This window comes from Homalodisca vitripennis, unplaced genomic scaffold (genome assembly GCF_021130785.1).
Source record: "Homalodisca vitripennis isolate AUS2020 unplaced genomic scaffold, UT_GWSS_2.1 ScUCBcl_1973;HRSCAF=6263, whole genome shotgun sequence".
NCBI lineage: Eukaryota > Metazoa > Arthropoda > Insecta > Hemiptera > Cicadellidae > Homalodisca > Homalodisca vitripennis.
In genome coordinates, this window is record NW_025778105.1 from 35,567 (window position 1) to 59,555 (window position 23,989).

Sequence of the window (23,989 nt, forward strand, 5' to 3'; positions counted from 1 at the left end):
ACGTAAACTGACCACCTTCACAACGCTACAGAACACTAATGGAGGGTCTCGCGCAGTAGTTGAGGCGTTGGCCGCTGCGTAGCAGCACTGCGTGGCAGAGAAATCGGCCGTGGCCACTATGCCCGCAGTGGCCACTTTGCCCACCCTTCCCCTATCAGAAGTTCGCCGCCAGTGTGTTACTATTTTATTTTTATAGGTAGATCAACTATAAGAGGAGTTTTGATAACATGTAATGTTGTATATGTCTTAGACAAATTTGGTTAAAACAATTCCGAAAAGTGTAACACTGACAGGGAGTGAAATTTAATTATTTTTAAGAAATAATATATTTTAAGATATTAATATGAGCAGTCTAAAGGTTTTTTTTACTTTTATTGTTTTGTTACTAATACCGCTATAGGTCTTCATTATTAACAAACCTCACTAATACTTGTTTAGCGTTAACAACGGAAGCGATTAAACCTGTGTTACGACTAGGCCTATTTTTTTTTTTTTTTTTTTACGATATGAAAATGCATTATGCACCGTCAGGGACAGATGTTCGCCCTGGTGTGTGGGACTCTCACCCACTAAAAACCTACCGGTCCAGGCATTGGAACCCCTCCCGGGAACGCATCTCTGCAACTACTTCAAGAGGGTGCCATCGTTAGCCCAATGGGCATTACTTCATTCTAAAATCCACCGACATGAGCTATTCTGGTGCTTTATAGCTGCTCTCATCTTTTTTGCCTTAGCACCCTCTTGCAGAACGCAGCGACAGCGCTCCACGATTCGGGACTGGACAACATCTCTTCTATAAGGGTCTCCGGCGAAACACGCCCGATAGCCGCCTCCAGCTCCCTTCTCTCCGTTTCCCACCTTCTACATTTGAAGAAGGTGTGCAGGGCATCGTCCGAATCCAAATCCCCGTACTGGCATTCCGGACTCGGGATCTTCCCCATTCTGTTAAGGTAGAAGCCGAAACAACCGTGCCCAGTGAGAATCTGGGTAAGGTAGAAGTCTACCTCTCCATGCTCTCTTTCGGCCCATCCCCTCAGATCACCTATGAGCCTAAAAGATCAACGTCCTCGACTCTCCGTCTCCCATCGAGTTTGCCACTCACCCACTGTGTACAAATACCTGTAGCCGTTCAAAAAGGTGACCAGTTGAGGTTCATGGCCGTTACTCGCTGTCTCTCTCGCCCCAAGTGTTGAAGCGTCAGTGGCAGTAACACATTAATTTGTCAACTAAGGATTGCAGAAATAGTCGTCATTCCGGACAATTACTGAGCACGACTGGGTTTTACTAAAACTGTTACAGTTAAAGTATCAAAACAAATACAACAAATTGAACTATGATACATAGTTCGAGTACGTTTGTACGAGTTTAACATAAGTTAAAATATACGTTGAATATTTGAATCAATGGGAGAGGGGGTGTTGCAACACACAAATACCCTTTGGTTAATCCTATGCTTAACCATGATTTTTTCTTCGTCAGGACAAGGCAACACTACGATGGCACTGGAAATATCTTAGACCAGAATTGCGTGACAAGGGCTAGAAGTGAACGCTTATTGACCGAAGTACATTTCCGAGACCTATGTATTAGTATTTTTAATTGAGGCAACAAGGCAGGCAGCCTAGCCGTGGCGTTGGAAATATACTTAATTCGAACCGGAAATGCTCTTATACCTGCAAAACATGATATAAAAGTCAGGCTAAGCTCTGATACTCTTAACCATGAACAGTGAAATTTGTACCTGAAGATATTTTACTAAGTAGTATGAGATATATGCATCTTACTGAAATAAGAGGAAGCAATCCGTTATGATGGTAATGTTCAAGCGTAATTAAATGGTTGTACTCAACTGTGATTGTATGTTTATATAGCTGAATAATATATTTTTCTTATTACAAGTAAAGATTCAGCCGGTGGGTGATTTGGGAATAAATGAATGAGAACGGTGACAACTTTGTTGTTCTACAACGATTATTATAACTAAAATCATATATTAAATTCGAAGAGATTTTCCATGTTAGTAACCCCTTAGTAGTAGAAAAACTTAAACATTTCATTCGATTATTATAAACTGAAACTTATAACGTATTCCAAAGTTCAAACTTTGTTGAAATTTTGATATGTTTACTGACACAATGATGTTCCCTTTCTGGGTATAATAATATTGACAGAGTGTACTGTAGGTTGAGGAGGGGTAGGCCATTGACAGGTTTTACTTTATAGTTACTGATAAGCAGCGTAATAAACCCGGCAGTGTTGTAATTACCAGTTGCCAGTTATTAGGTAAGTCACACATTTCTTTGAGTGACACTTTTGGCATAAAACTCTACTTTAATATTATCTGAACGTTATACATTCAGTTTCATTTGAAAATTACCTTACAATAATTTGAATAAAGACAAAATAGTTATTTTGGCTGTAGATTTTAACTTTGACTTGTTAGAAACGAACTCCCCTAACACTGACAGATATTTGAATTGTAAACTTAGCCTTAGTCTCATTCTGTGTATAGAATACCCAACAAAAAAAAAAACATTATGGTTGCCTGTAAAGTCGGTTTTACGGGCGAAGATTTTACGTGACAACGTCTTTTTCTCGGTAGAATATTTATTGATATGAATATTATTAAATTGCACAATAGGAACAAGGAATTGAATGAAAATAAGAATTGCACAAATTTTAACTATAGAAATATATTTTGTTTACTAAAACATTGTACATAATTTGAAATTAATTAAAATTTGTTATTGTAAATGGTAAAGTTGAATAAAACATTTACTAAAATTGGAATTTGAAATTCTTGCTAAACACAGTTAAATTCTAACTCCGCGCGTGGTGATTGGTCGGTTTAGTTCGTTTGTTTGGTCGCACTGTTATGACAGGTTAGAGGTTATAATTTGTTATTTTAAATGTTTGACTAGCAATACGCGCCGTTTCTTCTCAATCGACTGAATTACGATTGATTGCAGAGTGATTTAAACTAATAATTTACTTAACACTATCAACATTTGTCAATAGTATGACATAACCTATAAACTCAGTTTCTCAACTTTTGTGTCAATCTAACAATTAATCAATCAATCATAGTTTACGATAATGAAATATCAGTGTACAATTATTTACCTTTATTGTTGTAGTTGTTGTAAATGACGAATCTAAGCACTCCACATTTTCACGAATAAACATAGTTATCTGCTTTATCCCGTGCGGCGGACCCACAGTTATCTGCTTTATCCCGTGCGGCGGACCCACAGTTATCTGCTTTATCCCGTGCGGATCCCGTGCGGCGGACCCACTGGACGGGCATCGTAACGTTACCGGGCGTTACACTTTTTCATGAGTGACTCCGAGCCGCAACCTAATTTAAGACGTTGTCACGTCAATAACAAAAACTAGAAATTTATTCTTGGATAATTTTTTACGATATAACTACATGAACAACGTATAGACATATGTGTTACAGATTGAGATAACTGATCACTACAGCATTGGTCTCGCTATTACTTTTCACGTTACAGCACCAGCGGTTACGATAAATTCAGTTTCACAGATGATTATAATATAGACTCTGCACTCGTCCTGTCATCTTGCTCATTTCGACTGGAATGAGGTTTTTTCAGAACTAAAGTGCAAACGGCTTTGCATATGACTCTTTTACTATGGTAGGTGATGATATTGACAAATCTAGGAAAACAATATTATCAAATCATTTAGGGTTACTATCAATCAGATTAAACTAATTCGCGCTAGAGAAAAACGGCCTTTTAAAGTAATTCTTAAAATAATTATTGCACTTTAAGGCAATAGGCTATACAACTAATTCTACCAAAACTTCCAAGCGTGTATGCTACAGGTCTAAATTAAATAAATATCAAAATAATCTTACAATTTTTGGGTTGTAATTAATTAATTGCCAGGTAAAAATAATTACAATGGTTCATTTCCAGTAGAAAGTTATCTGCCAAATGTACCCAGTTAGTTACTCATTGTGTATGTTAAAAGGTCGCCAACGATTCTAACATGTTTTTCGCTAATGTTGGACATAACTTGGTGAGGTTACATAACACCGGGGGTACATTGATTATCGATGATGCAGATTACGGGCGGGACTCGCTATTCACACATCGGACTGTAAGTGAACCTGGTTATGACGGTGTCCCGGCTTCTACACTTAGAGACAATATTAATTTTTTCTCCAAACATTTTCTATATATTATAAACCTTAGCTTGGAGTATGGAATATTCACTGATAGTTTTGTTAGCTAAGTATTCCCACTTCACAAAGCTAACACATTTACTGCACAAATAACCAACGTCTCATTTCACTATTAAGCGTGTTCTCTAAGGTGGTGGAAGAAATCATCAAAAACAGCTTGTTACATAATTGCCTTCAATACAGTCTTACTTTAGCGGATTGTCAATACGGGTTTAGGATTGACACAAATATTTCAGACGTTCTTTTGTATGTAAACAAAAAACCTTGACCTTAAGAAAACGTTTGATAGTGTACATAGATGGAAATACAGTAAATTAAAAGTATCAGCTATTGGTGTAACGGAATGATCTTGCATGGTTCATGGGTTACTATACAGACATACAGCATATTGTGTCTATCTGTAGTGTGAATGGGGAAGAGCTTCCTGAAGAGTATGGAGTAGTTCAAGTACTTTGGGTCCTATATTACTTTTGACAATATTAATAACATTTTAAAACTGCAGATTTGTGGTAAACTACTTATTTTTGCAGTTTTGCTTATGACAATAACTATTACCAAAGGTAAATCTTAGTAGGACGTTCAACAAAATTTGATTCACCTCGTGACAATTAAAAAATGGATGTACCACAATGTTTTATCACTTAACGTTTCAAAAATTAAATTTATTCCTACTTCTCTTACATCAAATTCAGATAACAACTTACACAATTTAACTATTCATAATTGTAGTAATCACTATAGCAGTGCCTGTACCTGTAATAGAATTGAGAAAGTGTCATCATATCAATATTTGGGCGTTGTGTTTGATGCCCGAATGAAATGGATAGATCAAATTGATTTGTAGTAAAGCCATGTATTATGCTTATATTCAATACCTATATCTTATGGGCCTCAGGCTTGGGGTGCTTTCCCACACCTCAGTAGTTTAGCTATGGTTCAGAAATCTATCCTGAAAGCTGGTTTTGAGAGGTTTAGGAGGCACCACTCTGATTTATTGTTTCAAAAACTAACTTTCTGCCTATTAAAATTTCTTCTATTACAATCTTATTTCTACATATTTATAAACATTTTGATTCAATTTTTTCAATAACCCCCCACATATTCATAACACACAATATGCAAATTTTCCGTTCCAGATTTAACACTATTCACCCTAAAACCATTTGTGACAACAAACAGTTTTAATTTGAAACATATTGTATATTGCAATTATTCTACTTGTTTTAGAAATTTCCAGAAAAATCCAGGAGGTGTTAATTATTAGCAGTGAGGAGGCCAAGTCCCTTATCTCTGTAGACTACAGAAGGACATAGACTGATGAGACAGTCTTCCCTCCTCTCCAAACTATACATAGAAGAATCCATTTTCACTAAGCAATTATCCTATTTTTATTATGACTTTTCTTTGCATTTTTTCTGTTCTATACACTATTATTAATTATCAGACTATTAAATCATAACGATAATCTACTCTATGTTTACCATATGTTTTTTCTAATTAAAATTTTATAAAATTAATCCATACATTGTTCGAGATAAAAAATAATAAATATATAATTTTCAACTCAAAATATTTATTTATAAGATCTACACATACTCTAGGCTTCTTTTAATTTTCTTAATCCTACAATATTTAGGCAGCAAATTAAATCTGAAGGTAAATGCTGTTTTTTTATTTGAATTGTCTCTGTTGATTGTGATGTATATATTTATTAGTTTTGTAATATAAGAAGTTTTCAGAACTATTATACACTGATTTTCTCCAATTGCTCCATTTCTTCTTTAATATAAGATATTTACTTCTGAATGTTCAATTATATTTTTGAGGAAATAAATACAGGATTTTATTTGATTTTTACTGTGTCATTTAACGAATTTTTATTTGATATTTTTTATAAAAATTATAAAATGTATTACAATTGGAAACTAACATGCTATTGTGCACAGTCTCAAAAATATCAGTAACAGTCATTTTTAGGCTGACGTGTCAGATACTTCTGTTTCACTAAACAGCTGATTCCAATTAGATGTACAGTGAAATATCAATCAGGTTTACCAACATAGTAGGATGAAAATTTCCTTCAGCTAACTACAAAAAAATTGGTTTTTAAGAATTTTTATGAAACACAAGAAGGAAGTACAACATATTTGGTATTTTTGTAGTCTTTAAAAATAATATACTTTCTTTAAATTGAGAAAAACTTGCTTGTTGCATTTTCAACTACAAAATGGAACGATTTCATTAATAAGTGATGAAGTTTATAATAACCCAGAGTGATCAACTTAGCGAAGTTTTTAGTATGTTATAATTATCAAAGGTGACAATGGAAAACCCAAAGAGATACAAATCTGTGAATCATTCACCAATTTTATAATATCAGAGATCAAACTGCCTCAGGAATAGAGAATACCATTCTACAATCCAGAGAGGAAAAAGGGCTAGACATCTTTAAATGTAGAGGTGAAGGGTTTGGCGGAGCAAGTGTAATAAGTGGTATTCAACAGAGAATGCTTCAACATGAGCTGCAAACCCAGCAGGGATCACTTCTGGCTGGTTTATACCTACCAGTTGAACCCACCACTGGGCACAGCAAAAACCGATGTGCCACTTCAATCTGGGCAACCTTATGGATGTCCAGTAGCAGCAGCACATCACTAACTGCAAATGTTGAGATTCTGGGGTTCATGGGCAATTCGATAGGTCTAGTCTACTGTGGAAGATGACTGTTGGAGTTGGTGGGGTTTGTTCCCTTACCTCAGAGGTTCTTGTTAACCTCAACAAGGGTGTGCCACGCCCTGCCTACTTTGACTGGAGAGGCTGGTTCAGAGCTGGCCTCCCCCTCTTCCGGGATGACTTTGAGATGTAGTGCCCTAATTCTTCCTCATGGATCTCGATAGGAGGCGGCCCCTTCTTCCAACCTTACCCATCCTGAATATTCTATCACTCCGGAAGCAGCGCAAAGGTTCTTATAGGACTAAGTACAATTTATAAGCTTCTTGTCCTAAGAGAACAAAAAAACAAAACAAAAAACATGAGCCGCACAAGCTAATAGAGGAGTTCAAAAAACTCAAAAATTCAATAGAGAAGTGTCGTAGTGTTTTGAAACTACTGTTGTATTTTTTCATTTACCTTTGAATTAGGCTAATAATGAATAAACTCGAGCAATCCTTAAAAAGAGGAATTTATCGTTCTTTTATCACAAGTTCATTGTTCAATGTTACTATAAAAAAAACTATTATATTAATTCCAAATTAATTTTTTTATCATTTGGAAAATCTAAATATACAAACACACATATATATTAATGTATTTGGTTTTTGGGGTGGGGAAGAGGTACTTTTTCATATTCCTGGAGCCGCATTTGCTTATTTTGCACAGGGGCTCTCACAGGTCTAGCCACTGGTTAAGAGACAACAGTATTGGTTCATTGAAAAGTAGAGTTCCTTTAGCATCTGTGACAACTGAAAAGAGTAACCAGCAGCAAACAAAGAACATGTCAGAGGGAGAAAAGGGAATCACCAAACAACTTTCCATAGAAACTCAGTGTTAAACCCAAAAGAACTGTGACAGGTTGTGAATAAGTGTTCCACCACAACACAACCTGTCCCACACCTCTCTTTCTTTTCCCTATGCCTGATTCAAGTTAAACTAATGCCTATTATTGTTCCTTTTATAAATATTTTATTGCCAATTTGTTTAAATAATTCGTTTGAAAATATGTAAATCCCATTTATTAATATTCCCAAACTCAACTACCCATATGAGTATTTCCATACTTACTTTATGTTCACTTAAATACAAAGTAGTTTGGGAAGCAAGGTGCTTTAATAAATATAAATGTACAAGCTTTTCAACAACCACTTAATAAAAAATCTGCTGCCTGAGCATGTAACTCACTATGACTCAAATCCATTGATTGTCTTTTTTCTTCAACATTGGCATAAATAACCGAATTTTCATTACTCACTATGTTTAAAAACTATGTCACCTTCTACATAGTACCAGGTAAACAGCTTTAGATCTGACCATATAATTTTTGTTTTGAATTCATTAATCAAAAGTTTAGGCTCTATTTGGACATAAAATGTATGATATCCAAATTTCTCAGCTACAATTTCAGACACTAGAGTTCTTTATATCTGTGGAAAATGCTAAGAAATATTTTGTGATCTTTGATCTATTTTGTGTCTGTGTATTTTAGATTTTCCCTAACCTTATGATTGGTTTGTTCAACGAGGGCATCGTTAACCACAGATGGTAGACCACTTCGCTTGTTGTGTTGAAATTAGTTTGTCCTTTACGAAACAACTGGCAACATTTTTTAACTGCAATAAAGCTCATAATGTTTTCCAATCACAGAACATAGTAATAAATTTCCAATGGTTGTTTCTAAGGAAATCTAATGAGGTTACAAACTTCATAGTTGGCAGAGAGTTAATTGCAATGGTCATTTTGAAGAGAGTATACAAGTGCTTAGAATAGCACAGTGAACTACATTGTGACTTAACCAGATGCTCACTGGTGTAGCAACACAGCGCCACCCAGATCATGTCGGTACTTTCCACCCTCTTGATAGTCAGATGCCTTGGCAATAACCTATGTCGATAAGCACCATTCACATAATATGTCTCATTCATAGTCCATTTTATTTTGTGTTCAAAATGAAAATCTTGTCTCTCATTATATCCACCTTGCAACTTCTGAGAGATATTACAACTTCCACGAATGATTTAGTTTCAAGAATATTTTATTCAATTACCAAGACACCTGTATTAATAACGGTGTGAAAATACATTTATATTTTCTTAACTTTATAGTGGGTCTTTTATTTTGTTGTAGAGGACAAGGCAGTGAAACGGCACAATTTCGACTCCGGCTGACGGACTTGATGGGGAGTTAAAAGAGTTAGGTAAATGTTCTTGAGCGTCTAGGCAAGTGGACAACAATGTCACACCAGCCTTCCATGGTGCTTTTTCAGTAGCCATGGAGCGTTGGACGAGTACACAACATGTGTTTGCTGTGAAGACGTATTACAAAAACGCGGATAGTGTGATTACTGCTCAGTGCGCTTTCTGTTGTGAATTTAAACTATCGCCACAGGCACCCGTACCATCAAGGAAAGCTGTCCTCCTTTGAGCGAATAACTCTATGGACCTTAATATATCTAAATGCGCTGTGATGACCTTTTCAAGATCTTTACACCCTGTCTCTTCAACTACTCTCTTTACAACACCGTTCTTCATCGAGTAGATAAAATAAAGGCGTCATCACAACACCAACTCTTCACCCTGCTGAGCACATCCAATACATCTGTAATAGAGCAAACTCAACTCTTGGATTTATCTTCCGCTCTACTCGTAATCTTTCAGTAGACGCCCTGCTGATCCTCTACAAAGCACTTGTTCGTCCTCTCCTGGAATACAACTCTTCCATCTGGTCACCTTCCCAAGAAGGACTCAAAACACAACTTGAAAGAGTTCAGCATTGTCTTGTCAGAACAGCTGGGTTCAGAGATGGCCACCACTACATGAATGTTCCAATTGCTGGTTATCAACTACAGCATGGCCTTGCTCCTCTTGAGGCTCGTAGAAAGAAAGATACATGATCTTATCTTTCTCCACAAGATCATCATCGGAAGCATTGATTGCCCGCAACTACTCAACAAAATCTACTTCCATGTTCCTGGGCATACGAGACTGCGAGACACCTTTGCAAGACTGTACTACTCAACGACCTACCAACAACAGAGTACGATACCTCGACTTCTACGCAGCGGAAATGAGATGGGACATCTTGTTGACTTCTTCTCCACCAGCCCTGCTAGATTTCGAGAAGAAATCATCAAATTAGTATATGGCACTCTATAATTCTGTTTCAACTATACCTTTTTTTCTGTTTTTACTCGCCTTTTTTTAGTAGTACTTTGTTATATATTATAGTCTTTGCATTGAAATTGTTCGATATTGTTGTTGTATTTTTATAGTTTTATTGATTATTTCATGTACATGTATGTAATGGTATTGTAAAAGTGGCGATTGCCGTGGAAATAAATAAAATAAAAAATAAACAAAATAAAATAACTTTGAAGCCAATACTAGCACAACAAAGAAAAGAGGTGGTAGTGAAAAAAACTAACCGGATCTCAGAGAACATTGATCGTGTGCACTAAGCATCAGGACGAAGTCCGCGAAAATCAGTGAGTTGGCACAGCGCAGAACTTGGTCTCAGCAGTCGATCAGTGAGAAGGATGACTTTTTTTTCCCTTGGGGCGGCCTACTGCCATGCACTTAAGCCTCAAGGGCTTTTTGCGCACCCCGGAAACACACCATGAGGCCCACCAGTCTACAATATCAGCAGTTCCACAAACCACCGAAAACAACCTATCAAGTCCTCCTGGGAAAATTCACCACCCCTGTCCAAACTACCAAAGATGGCGTACCGCTCTCTTGCTATTGCGGGGCAATCAAAGAGCAGGTGCTCAGCAGTCTCCTCCTGCTCATTACACCTTCTACAGAGCGGATCCTCCTGAAGGATGCCGACTCTGTGAAGATGCTTCCTCAGGTGACCATGCCCCGTAATGAAACCAATAACCTTAGAAGACATTGATCTGTTTAATGAGAGATGGTCCGAAGCCACCCTGGAGGAACGTGAACTGTAATACCATTCTACTCATTCTCAAACCTGGATGCAACCTCCACCTTCTCTCATTGCTCCGCAGGAATCCATTTTGAGACAACCCTAGAGAATTCACACCTTGGAGCACTGCAGAACGGTTGAGGGCCCGTCATAATTGTTGCTGAGCCCTGGTTGGCCAGGGCATCACAATCTCATCCATACAAAATACAAAATAGTACAAGTCCTGACTACACTAATCGCTTACTAATCATGAACTAAGCGATTAGTATGGGATTAGTGTAGCGACTACACTAATCCATGAAATTCATGGGCGGACTACAACTCAGACACTGACAATGTGTGAAAAAAACCAGACTCCAACTAACACTAAAAAAAAAACAATTGTTTTTGAGGTATAAAATTTTCCCAGGAGGGTTCACTTCTGGCTGGTTTATACATTACAGTTGACCTCACACTGAGCGCAGCAAAAACCGATGTGTCACTTTAATTTGGGCAATACAATCACTAACTGCAAATGTCGAGATTCTGGGGTACAAGGGTAATTCGATAGGTCTAATCTACTGCGGGAGATGACTACTGCAGTTGGTGGGATTCGTTCCGTCAAAGGTCAAAGGTTCTAGCTAGCCTAAACATAAGGGAGCGGCACCACCTGCCTGCTTTGACTGGAGAGACTGGTTCCCCCTTCTTCTAAAAGGTATAACATTAATTTCCACTCATGAACTTGAGATTCGTAATAAAACAATTACCGGTATCCTTTATTTGTAAAATAAATTATTGGTGATTGTTTAAAATCTTACCGTTTTACTGCCTCACCTTGTATACAAAACAACATGGCTGACTGGGCTACAGTCTTAGTATAGTGACCTCCAGTGAAAGTAGTGTTATAAGTGGTAATTACTCAACAAACATTACTTAACTTGTGCACAAAACCTTAACTGGAATAACCATAAGTCTACTCACCAATTAAACTCCACCAAGGAACTTAAATTTACAACAAAAACTCAAGAAAAGTAAAAAGCTGACCTACTTCACAATGGCAGCATATTAATAACGTTTTTATCATTTTTATAAAGAACTTCTCAAGAATTCACTAAGTAAAATATTAACTCAATCAAAAAAGTTCTTTTTAGTCTGAGTTGTTAATAAAAAACTGACGTCTAATTTATAATTCAAATTAACCTAAATGACCAACAAGTGACGTCACAAGAATTGGCCAACACACAAGTGCTGAGAGTCTCCAACTCATCAGCACCAGTGACAATTGCTAGTGTGTCAACTCGGACTGGGAGCAGTAACCCGCTGCTGCTGAGTCTTCAGTCCCCACAAACTGACCTCACACACTATTCAACACTGCTGTATACTACCATCTCACTCTCACTGCTTGTCTAGATTATTCTACTTGACACAGTACTTGATTAAACCTGACAATTAAATAAAATTATACATTCCTTCTGACACACTTCTATTTTGAAGAACTGATTCTGTTTATATGATATAATATAAGAGACTGACTCACTGTTAAATTATTTGCCTCTCACAAACTCTGTTTTTACCTAACACCAACCTGAATAAATATTTATCATTTTATATAGTTTATGACTTGACAAGGTGTTTCAGTGGCACTGAGTACTACCAGAGAAAAATTTAAAACAAATAGACAGCTCATGTGTCACAGCAGATGCTAGTGACATACACCTGCAAACCTCAGCAGCACTGACTTGGCCATTATGCTTTCAAAATCAAAATGCCCCCAAAAATTACCCTGTGGCTCCTGCACAATTGGAGTGAAATATTCAGGGATTAAAATGCACTGGCCCCTGTAATATGTGGCATCATGCTGGCTGCTAGAATATTCCTGTAAAAGTTCTAAAACAATGGACTGATAGCGAAATAAATATATGGAAATGTAGCAATTGTAAAACAAAGTCAGAGTCAACCACACTAATTACTCCCATACTCTCCCAAGTGTCTAGATCTCCTGTATACTTCTATATATGAACTAGAAAAGCAGTCTAAATTAAAATAATTTTAATAAAATTGAAGAATTGAATATTTAACCCAAGAACTAGAAGTGCTACAAAGTAAAATTCAAAAAGAAAAGCAAAAAGAACTTGGAAATTCAAATTATTTTTGAAGACTATGATCAAAACCAGGAACACCTCATTGAAGGACCGATCTATTAAAATAAAAATCTTGAAACACAAATTTCTCTTCTAAAACACAAATGCAACACAGCTAAAAGATAGTGGTAAACTGGAAAACTAGAAGTAAGGTAGAAAATGGGACTCAAACCGCAGTGTTTTTGCATCACAAGGGGACAAAACTTAAAAGTCCACCAAACATTGTGTTGGAGTTGGCCCAGATAAAATCCAGACAAGACAATTTGGAGACCACACTTGTACACCTTAATGACCAGCTTAACTCCCAGCCCAATGTTTCACAAAGACCCATTCTTCACGAACAGAGCACTCAAACTGCAATAACTCCAACACAGACAACCTCAAGATGCCCAAAATCCACTCTACAAACTTTTTTCAACAGAAGCTCACTTCAAAGTACGAGAAAAATTCAACATAATCAAATTGAACACATGAGTGTCTCACTTCAACAGTACAAAATTTGCTGCCAGCCAAATAAAAAAACCACCCCATTCCTTGTAATAGCTCCCAGACATTTGACACGCTTAAGCTAAACACAAAAATTCTACAACCAAAAAATGTTGAAAATAACCCCTTACCCCTAAATAAAGAGACACCATCCTTGAAGAAAAGGCCACCTTGCTCTGCAACCAAACTAGGGACCAAAACAATAGAAGAATTTTACAACAAAAACATTGAGCAATTTAAAGCTAAGTATGTAATAAACCACTCCAATGACAACTCTTCTTCTTTTTTTATTGAATGACAGCCACAGAAAGCAGAGAACTTGACCCCCAACCCAGCAAAGAAGAAGTCATTTAAAAAGAAAACTGCTAATACTACATCAAAATGTGCAAGAGGCAAGAAACAAAGTAGACAGAATATCTCATCTACCTCAAGATATTCAAACCTGACATAGTCATCTTGAAGTGAGCATGGTCTGAAGTCTGAACTCTTAAACTCTCAGAATACTTCCTCAAAGAACACTTTTGCAGGAAAGAAACCAGAAAAGGAGGGGTTGCCATATATGTGAAAGACTCACTACAACAAAAAACAGACCCACTGGAGATGTCACATAATTGCAAGGAACTCGTGTGTGAGGTGGCTATGCTCAGAAAAGCGGGGTCGGAAAAACAACACCTTTACATCACTGGCATATATAGATCTCCAAGCGAAAAGGCGAATGAAGCCTTAAGACGTTCTTTCTAATATCATTGAAGAAACTAAGGCTGAAATAAACGTAAACAGCCTAGTGCAAAATAATGAATCACGAAAACTTGAAGAAAATACTGGCAGGCATAACATGATCAGATTGCCTCTACCACCAACCAGAATTCCACCTTCTCCATAGACTGTATATGCTCAAACCTACTTGCATCCAAAAATCAATGCCACAGTAATACATGCAGGCTTGTCAGACCACACAGCACAATTGAGTGCACATATCTCTTGAAGCACAGAAAAATCTAACCTTATACAACAACAAATGAAAAAAGGATAATATCAACAATCTTAAGACTTTATTGCACAATGAGGACTGGGTTGGAGTATTTAGAGCTGAAAATGCTGAAGACGCATACAATGCCTTCTTAAATACTCTGGTAATATACATGGATGCAGCTTGCCCTAAAAAGAAAACCAGAAATAAGAGGAATCCAAATTTCAACTACAAAGACCGTGAATCTCTTAGACTGAAAGAAACTTATCTTCAATGCCTTAGAAATTACCAGACCACAGGAAGTGACCTGCATAAAACCGACACAGCCTTTAGACTGAAAATGCTAAAACGCCAGGCATCATCTAACTGTATAAACAGAGCTGAGAATAAATCAAAAGCAATCTGGCAAATAGTAAACAGTGAAAGGAAGAGTACAGATCAAGGCAAATAACAGCTGAAAATGAAGATAAATGGAGAGGAAACAAACTAATCCAAATGAAATCGCTGAAAAGTTTCAATGAATTCTTCACAATGCTGGCCACCAATGGCAAGCACCAAAAAGGAAGACAACTCACACCCCATGTAGCAAATTGCAGGCTCACTCAACTTCACAACACCACTGAAGAAGTACAAGCTATGATTAAAAGCATGAAATCCAAAACCTCAGCAAGGATTGATGAAGTATCATCGAAGTTACTTAAACATTGCAGTGAAGCCCCTACACGCCCCCTGGTCAGGCATCATAAATAAGTCACTATCATCGGGACTCTTTCCATCCACCTTGAAAATTGCAAAAATATATCCTAAGCATAAAAATAACTGCCAAAAAGACACCTAGCAACTATAGACCTATTTCACTAATCTCCACTTTCTCCAAAGTAATAGAAAAAGTCGTACTAAGAGACTGATGGACTACCTCAAACAACAAGACTTGCTAACTAATAGTCAACATGGGATTTTGAAAGGCAGATCCACAACAACTGCAATTGCTGAGCTGGCAGAAATCGTTTGCGATCAGCTGGAAGCGGGAAAGTTTGTAACTGGCATAATGCTTGACTTCAGTAAAGCCTTTGATTGTCTGGGGCACAACCTTATTCTACAAAAGCTTCAAAGCCTGGGTATTAGTGATCTGCTTACAGGTGGTTTAAAAGCTTTTTGGAAGAACGCACCCAAGTGGTGGAGATAAGATATCATAACAAAGGAACAACACAAAACATCAGATCCAAACCGTTACCTGTAAGCCGAGGAGTGCCACAAGGATCAATCTTAGGGCCCTGTACTCTTTATTTTATTTACCAATGACATGCCTCATCTTCTAAATACCTACTGCTCTACCTTAATGTATGCCGACGATACGACTTCTGCTCACTGGGAAATCTACAGAAGAACTAGCAATTGATTCATATACAGCACTAAATATGGCTTACCAGTATTGCCACTCCAACGACCTAGTAGTCAATATGACCAAAGATCAAACAACTGGCATTTGGTAGAAGACGAGATGAAATTGCAGCTCTTCCAGAAGTTGACATGCAACCAAGGCAAAATTTCTTTGGTGTGTAACAATTAACAAAACTCTTTCATGGACTCAGCATCTTGACAACCTTTGCAAGAAACTTACACCAGCCTCTTTGTCATTAAAAGAATTCACCACATCAGTGATTTAAACACTGCAAAGACAACTTATTATGTCCTTTTTGAGTCTCATCTGAGGTACAGCATTGCTATATGGGTAGGCACTACAGTCACTAACCTACAAAGACTTCTGATCCAGAAGAAAGTAATAAGAAACTCTTAAAGGCCTAGGACCAAAGGACAGCTGTCGTGAAGGTTTCAAGGATCTTCGTATCTTGACAGTTGTGGCCCTCTACATCCAGGAAGTGATTATGTTTTGTCGACATGAATGAACTCCCTCTGGGAACAGATGTAACCAGTACAACACTCAATATGCTGACAACTTCATCCTGCCAACACACCATCTTTCACTGTATGGGAGGAAGCCGTCATACATGGGATGCAAGCTTTACAACCTGCTGCCAACCAAGATAAAGACTCAGATGGGGAAGAACCTGAAGATGGCACTGAACAGATGACTGGTGACCAGGCTGTACTACACGCTGGAAGAATATCTACATGAAACATGACCATCTTAGACATCAAGACTGCTCGACTCTAACTTATATTCTGTAAATGTGCAACTTTAACATTGTGTATTTTGACACCAATACATTTCTCTACGAAAATTGTAAATAAGAGATTTTGACTTTGACTTTATATTAGCAATATTTAACAGGTTTCTATTAGCTGATTGCAGTTATGGTGGCGTGAGTGAACAAAAGCGTAGCTACGATAATACGGATTTATCAAAACTCTGTTTTTTACATTAGCTTTGTTCAGAAAAGTCTTGCTGTAAAGATCACCATGCATACTAAAGCAACTACATCAAAATAATAGCCTACAACAGTCAATTAATTTTAAGATAGTCAAATGCTTGTTTTAAAAGTATAAAAACAAGTATTGTATACATATTTCATATTGTATTACATTAGTCTCCACTCAGAAAACACAATTTTTATTTCATTTCAAATATTTAAATATCAAATTGTTGAACACTATAACTTTCTGTAAACTTAAAAAAAAGCATTTATCCAATAAAAAACAAGAAAAACGTATTTGGGCAGTCCATGAGTTATGTTCCCCTTTTATAAATAAATATAAAAAAGGTATATAGAAAACAATATTGAAATGAGCATAACTTTTTCCATGAACGAAACATATATAATTTACTTGGAAATCTAAAAGACAAAATTTTTAGATGAAATTAAGTGGAATTTAAAAAATGTTGTGGGAAATTGTAACAAAATTTACATTGCTCAAAATAAAAAGGCCTATTAAAAAAGAAACAAAGAACATGACATATGTTTTAAATACATGTAAATGTTATAAAATAAGCTAATTGCCTATGCATTAGGATCCGATAAAATCTGTTTCAATTCAAAATTCACCTATCCTTTTAACAAAGTAAGCCATTTCTTTTTTACTTATATATAATATATATTACATTTTTATTGATGTACATATTTCATAAAGTTTTATTTAGCTGATAATTGTTTTTAAACTATAAGAATATAATGTTTCAAATTGTTTGAATTCAAAACTCACAGGGCATATTTTATGACAAAAGGCCTTGCACATTACATTTTAAATCATTGGACAATAATTGTGTATTCGTTGTAATAAAATGGTTTTTTCCAATAAGAAGAGCTCCAATGAAATATAGTTTTTGATTTAGACAATTTTTAACATAAAACTCATAAAAAGATCATGTGCATCAATTAATAATATTTTTTGATTGCCACTGTAACAATCACTTTCAAAAACAACTTCTGTTAATTAACCAATAATATGGTTTTACTGTTTAAAAGTAAAAATGTATGAACTCTTTTAAGAGTTCAGGGTGAAAGGATTTAGGAAAATAATGCAGAATCATAATCTTGACACAATTTTAATTTTTTGTGTTTGGTACAATAAATTAAAGCAATATCATAATACTAATTACTTTCAAGCAAAATTAATTTTAAAATATTTATATATGTATATATTTGAAATAATTTTAAAACCAAACCAGTATAACATAAAATACTTTTAACAGAATGCCCATGATTAAAAATGACCACCAAACTTATTTTCATATAATATTCTCATGTGAATAGATAAAACTTAAAAGTAATATAAATTTACATAGTTTAAATCATTCTAAAAACTACAGGTTTTACCTAAAATATATAACAAACTAACAATCTGCATTATAGAAAACATCTAATCCAAACAATGACACAAAAAATCTGCCTCAAAGGTATTTAATTTGAAAGGAATGCAATTTATAGCTTAAACAGAAACAGCAAAGTTAAATGGATTAATAAATATCGCATATTGTGAAAATGAAATGTTTATTTTAGATTATCAAGCACTTAAATAAACAAACACAATAACATAACAGAATATAATAATACCAAAGATCCTTTGCCTTTATTGTCATTTTAATCACATCAGGCTGGAAAGAAAAGAAATGTCAAAGTACATAGATATAAACTAAATAATACAGACAGTGTAGAACTACTTCCAGAAGATTCACACAGAAATATACAATTTAAAAATTGTAGGTCCATAAAGAAAAAACTATTGATAAAAGTGTAAAATATGTATAGAAGTTATATTAATAACTGGAACCTATATTATGTAAAAGTTATATTATATATAAATTACAAAAAACAAAAGCAAAATTGTAACATGCCTGCCTATGGTACATAATCCTTACAAAATCCTGAGTCCTTTTGGATTACAGAAAACAGATAACTTTCAATATGAAACAATAGCAATATTAACAATGAGATGAACCCGTATAAATGACAGTGAGTAGAGGTTTTAGCTATTGTTGTAGTCAAAGTAGTCAACAGCAGGAGTATCCGTGTCTCCACCAGTCCCCAGGCCCTTGGCTGCCTGGTTGAGTGTCACTCTCACTGGCAACACCTCACTGCCAACACATAAACACTTTACAAGTTACAAAACAAATAATTTTATTTACTGCATATTTCAGTATATACAGGGTGTACATAAAGTCCTGCACGGGTATAATATTTTTCTGAACGATAATATTACAGAAAACTGATAGTTCCTTCAAAAAGTAGATTTTTAGGTGTAGTATTGATGTACCAAATCTTATTTATTTATCTGGTATCGTTCAGAAAATATTATACCCGTGCAGGACTTTATGTACACCCTGTATATCAGTATATTTAAATGAAGTATGAGGGGGTTATTAGTTTTATTTTCCCATCTAACATGGTATTGTGCTAAAAATTAATTAATTCTACAATCTTCTTACTATAAAAATTTCCACATAATTGCAGCTTAAAATATCTTAAACACAACTTTATTCTCTCAAATAGTTTTAAAATATCTGTAAAACAAATGTTATGCTCTGCTCTGATTGACAGCATTAATGTAACATTTCTGTTGTTTTCCCCTAAAAATAAGTTTTTTTTTTCAAAAAGTATATTTTTATAGATTGTTTTGCATTTTTACAGTACTGGAAAATTACAAAAATATTTGTGGGTACATTATTTTAGTTTAAAGTTAGAATTTTTATTTTGAGGACAAGATATTATACCTCTGAGAAGCTGATTTCTGACAGGAAGAGTTTAGGATGGGAAGAGGCACCTTTCGTAATCCCATCTCTCGTTGAACTACTTCTAGTAGACTATAACTTGGAAGCCAAGCCTGAAAAAAACCATAATTTAATAGTTCTCTTCTACAAACAAGGTATGGTTATATTTGATAGACTGTCAATTACAATTGGGTCATGAAGGGAGCAATGGGGCAAATGGTAAATTGTCTTTAAATAAAATAACCTTTTTTAACCTTATTATGTGCATCCTCATGGGCCACTGGCTTGTTGCCAGAATCTTATCAAATATAATACAGAGAACAGTTGGTATAACACAAGGTCGACATTACTGGTAAAAATTACAATAGTCGCAGACACAATTTGAACCGGCACTATCTCTAACTCAAACCTAAAGTTGGACACCCTAAATTACTCTGACAATAAAAATAGTAGTATACAAATATCCTCTCTGATACAAACATAGTAAGATACAAAACTACATATACAGTGTAATATGGATTCCTAATTCCTAGTTACCTAAAAATCTTTTTCTCATTTGAAATTCGCTGATGGATCTTAGATAAATCAAACATTAAGGGACCGCTAACAGATCATCCACAGAGTCTTAAATAGAGATTAATGAAATCATTTTAACTCCACAAAATAATTATAAAACCAACATTTTATACTATATATTTATAGTATCCTATTGTTATATTAAGCACTGATAGCAATCTTCCACTTAAAAACAATGTGAAACATCTGAAATATGCAGAAATCCACGTCATCTGATAAGAACTGCTGATTTTAGAAAGTTGTCAGAAATAATAAAACACTGTAATACTTGTAGAACAATTTATGGAAATCGATATCTGGAATTCTTAATGTTTAAACTAACATATTTAATGTAAAAATACATAACATACGTTCATATAGTGGAAATTTTATTTTGTTTTTTCACTTCAAATAACACTTTAACACTTGTTCTTGAAGTCTCTTCCATACCAAAATGCCTCTCACTGAGAAATAATTTTCTTCTAGGAATGGATGTAGAAAAAAAACCGATGGCTGTGTTGTGCGATACTGTTTGAACAGTTATTACTTCTTTCCCTTCTTTATCCTGTTCTACTGGTCTTGTTCAATATTTAATTTAATATAGATAAGCATAATCTAGCCCAGACGCATTTAGGTATAAGAGAGAGAGGGAGCGTGGTCCCAAATCAGTCGTCCGCTGTTCCAATCAGCGCCACACCCCCTGATATCTTAAAGGGTCCTGTCCTTGAAGTATTCTGGGCGCTCTTCCGCTTTGCGACTGCTGCCCGTTCGGCGAATAGCAGATACCCCTCTAACCAACCAGGGCGATAGCGTCCCCTGGAGCGAGCCGCTTCCCGGCATTCTGAGTGGAATCATCGGCCGGAGACCATGTAGCTCTACAGTTCGTGGGTCACTCTTTGTGCTCGACCCTTTTCGTATTGACTTTGTTTTCAAGTGTTTTTCTTTAATGTGCATTACCATCCTCCTCCCACACTCCTTTGGAGGTAATTTCAGGGTATTAGTGGAGAAGACAGTGTCCAGTGCGGATTATTCGTCGTTCTACCGCGGCCGCCAGCGGTGACGCCCGTTCTCTACGCGCCAATTACGTCGCGCCTAAGCACTCCTGTCGTTGCTGCTTCCCCCTGTGGATCTCTACACACAGCGAGTTTTCCAAGGTACTGTTAAAACTCCATCACTTGTGTTGTATTCTCCTCTCACCTCTTGTTACCTGCCCACTTTCCCGCCATTCTGCACATTGTTTTATTTTTATTTTCATAATTGGTCCTCCGATTATTAATTTTTAACTTCTGCCCCGTACATTTTTGGTCCTCCGGGCCGGATTATTGTGAATCAGTCCTGTAGATTACAGTAATTTGTGTTGTAATTAATTAATTGTAACAGGCGTCGTTACGCCATTTTGAATCTGCCGTACCGACGCTACCGGCTTGTATGGTGGCGCTGCGAACGTGTTGTACTGGTAACATTGTTTCTTCTCTCGCGCAACTGGATCGTTGACGTCAACAACTATTACGTAATTGTCCGTAGGCAGTCTAATTTTACGACCGCCCCTCAACAGCTGATGGCCCGATCGATACTTGAATGCACGGCCTCCGCTGCAGTCAGCTGTACCGGTTTTTGATACTGCATTTCTCTCGCCGTAACGGAACTCTGTTTATATCTCTGAATAGAGACTCGGACACGAGTCCACCCATACTCTCTCTCACATTAGTAATATACTAGTAATGTATTTAGTTAACAACAGGGCAATATCTGGTTTAGTTAATTGACCACTCTTTCTTTGATAGTATTAATTAACTCACAATAATTCTCCATTCCATTAATGTAACTTTGTGCTAGTGGAAATTTAATTGTTCCTTGTAATTGTTTCTAAAGCAATATATTGCTCACTATTCAATTTGCTATTGAATAACATTTCGCTTTGTTCCATTGTAATTTACTTGTTAAATAAGCAACCAATTAATTGCCATTCTAAGTTCTCATGTCAATTTAAGATTTAACTTGAACTGATTTGCTCTCCTTTTCATTTCAATTATATCATTGTTGTTTCATGTTCTAGCGTAAATTATGTTAAGAAGTGTTAGATTAACTCTCTGATCGATAGTATTGGTGATTGTAGGTCAATTCTATGGTGTACTCTTGCCAAATTATTGAAAGCAACATTTCTTATCTCTAACCTACATATTAGCTACTTATTTCTCTACACTCCATTGTATTTTTGTCAATTTTATTTTAAAAGGTTCATTCACCGTTCTCTACATTGTGTCTCTTTATCAACCTGATTAACTTAGGATATCTCTCACGGGTTACTTAATTGTTTAATAACAATTATCACTGTCTCTCTTATATTATTTTTTACTAATAATTGCTCCATTTAAAATATTTTCTCGCCTTAGGGTTACATAACATTGGTACTTAGATTAGCTATTAAGGTAGCTTAGGTGGACATACCGGCACTTAATGTAATCTAATTTTGTCTTATCTCAACTTAACTTGTTCCCCCCTTTCGCTTACATTGATTTGTTTACATTACGGTATCCCTCCATTGTTTTTTAAATTATCTTTGTTAATTGTCTCATTTTATTGTTTTTGTGGCACTATCGGGAAACCTTTGGTAATTCTCATTTGTAAAACTGCTTTGCCCCTTTCGATATCACAATGGCTCCCAAGGAATTCAAATACGAAACTTATCGTAAATCAACAGATCTTATCAAATCTCGTTTTGCTTCTCTTAACGAAACCGTCACGAAAATCACTACCAGCGCTCCACCTTTGACACCAGTTCAAATCAGACAATTAAACACAGTGTTCGCGGAACTAAAGAAGAAACGCGCGGACTTTGAACTTAACCTTCAACGTGTCATCGAAGGTGACAGTGAAGCAGCGGATCAAGATACTCTTTCCAAAGATCAGGATGAGGTTAACGACCTATATGTCGCTATTTCTAGCTTGATCGAGGTTCATCTTGTCACTGAACCCACAACTCCCGCGTCCTCATCACATTCTGATCATCCCGCGTTGTTCCCCACGACGGTAACTGGAGTCAAGTTGCCTAAATTAAACTTACAGACGTTTGATGGTTCTCCTATGAAATGGATTTCATTTATCAACCTGTTTGACACTACAGTACACCGCAGTGCTTCACTCTCTAACGTCGCTAAGTTCCAGTATTTACTGAGCATATTGGAAGGCGAACCTCTGAACTTAGTGAAGTCGCTCAATCTCACCCCCGCCAATTACCTCATTGCTTATCAGTTGTTGCGGGACAGATATCATAACATACGCCGCCTCACTACTCTCCATCTAAATTATATACTTGACATGCCCGCAGTCGCTAGCAACAATGCTAAACAACTTAGAGCGTTCATAACAACATTTTATGAACATTCAGAGTCCTTGAAAGCCCTGGACTGTGATATCGCCTCTGATAATCCTCTATTGTCAGCTCACTTGTTGCGCAAACTTGACAGCAAAACTGTCCAGAAATTGGAACAGTATCGTGAGTCCCAAAGAGAGCCTGGCGCCGCTCCGCATTCCCTCCCCAAGGTCACGGAGATTATAACATTTTTAAATCTGGAATGCTCCCAGATTGAAGACGCTAGCCTTCACACCCACTCTGAGACGAAAAATACTGTCTACCTCTTCCAGACCGAGGGTTGAAAAGCGTGTTCAGTTCGCCTCCCCCAAGCAAATGAATTTGTTAGCTACTGACGCTAAAATTAATTCAAACTACGAAGCTCTTTGTTTTTTGTTGCCGGAAATCTGGGCACAAAATTTACCAATGTCCTCTGTTTAAGGACAAGTCTCCTAATGAGCGGTACAACCTCGTTAAAGGTAACCAG

At 36.2% G+C, this 23,989-nt stretch overlaps 1 protein-coding gene across 1 annotated transcript in view; it reads right to left on the reverse strand.

Moving 5' to 3' along the window:
• Window positions 1–17,917: 17,917 nt before the first annotated feature.
• The window catches only part of LOC124371780 (protein shuttle craft-like), a gene marked incomplete at its 5' end in the record, with an annotated part of 43,234 nt that continues 37,162 nt past the window's right edge, over window positions 17,918–23,989 (reverse strand). Inside the window, 2 exon segments of the mRNA XM_046830123.1 lie at window positions 17,918–18,962; window positions 19,599–19,708. Coding sequence (XP_046686079.1) covers window positions 18,854–18,962; window positions 19,599–19,708 — 219 coding nt within the window.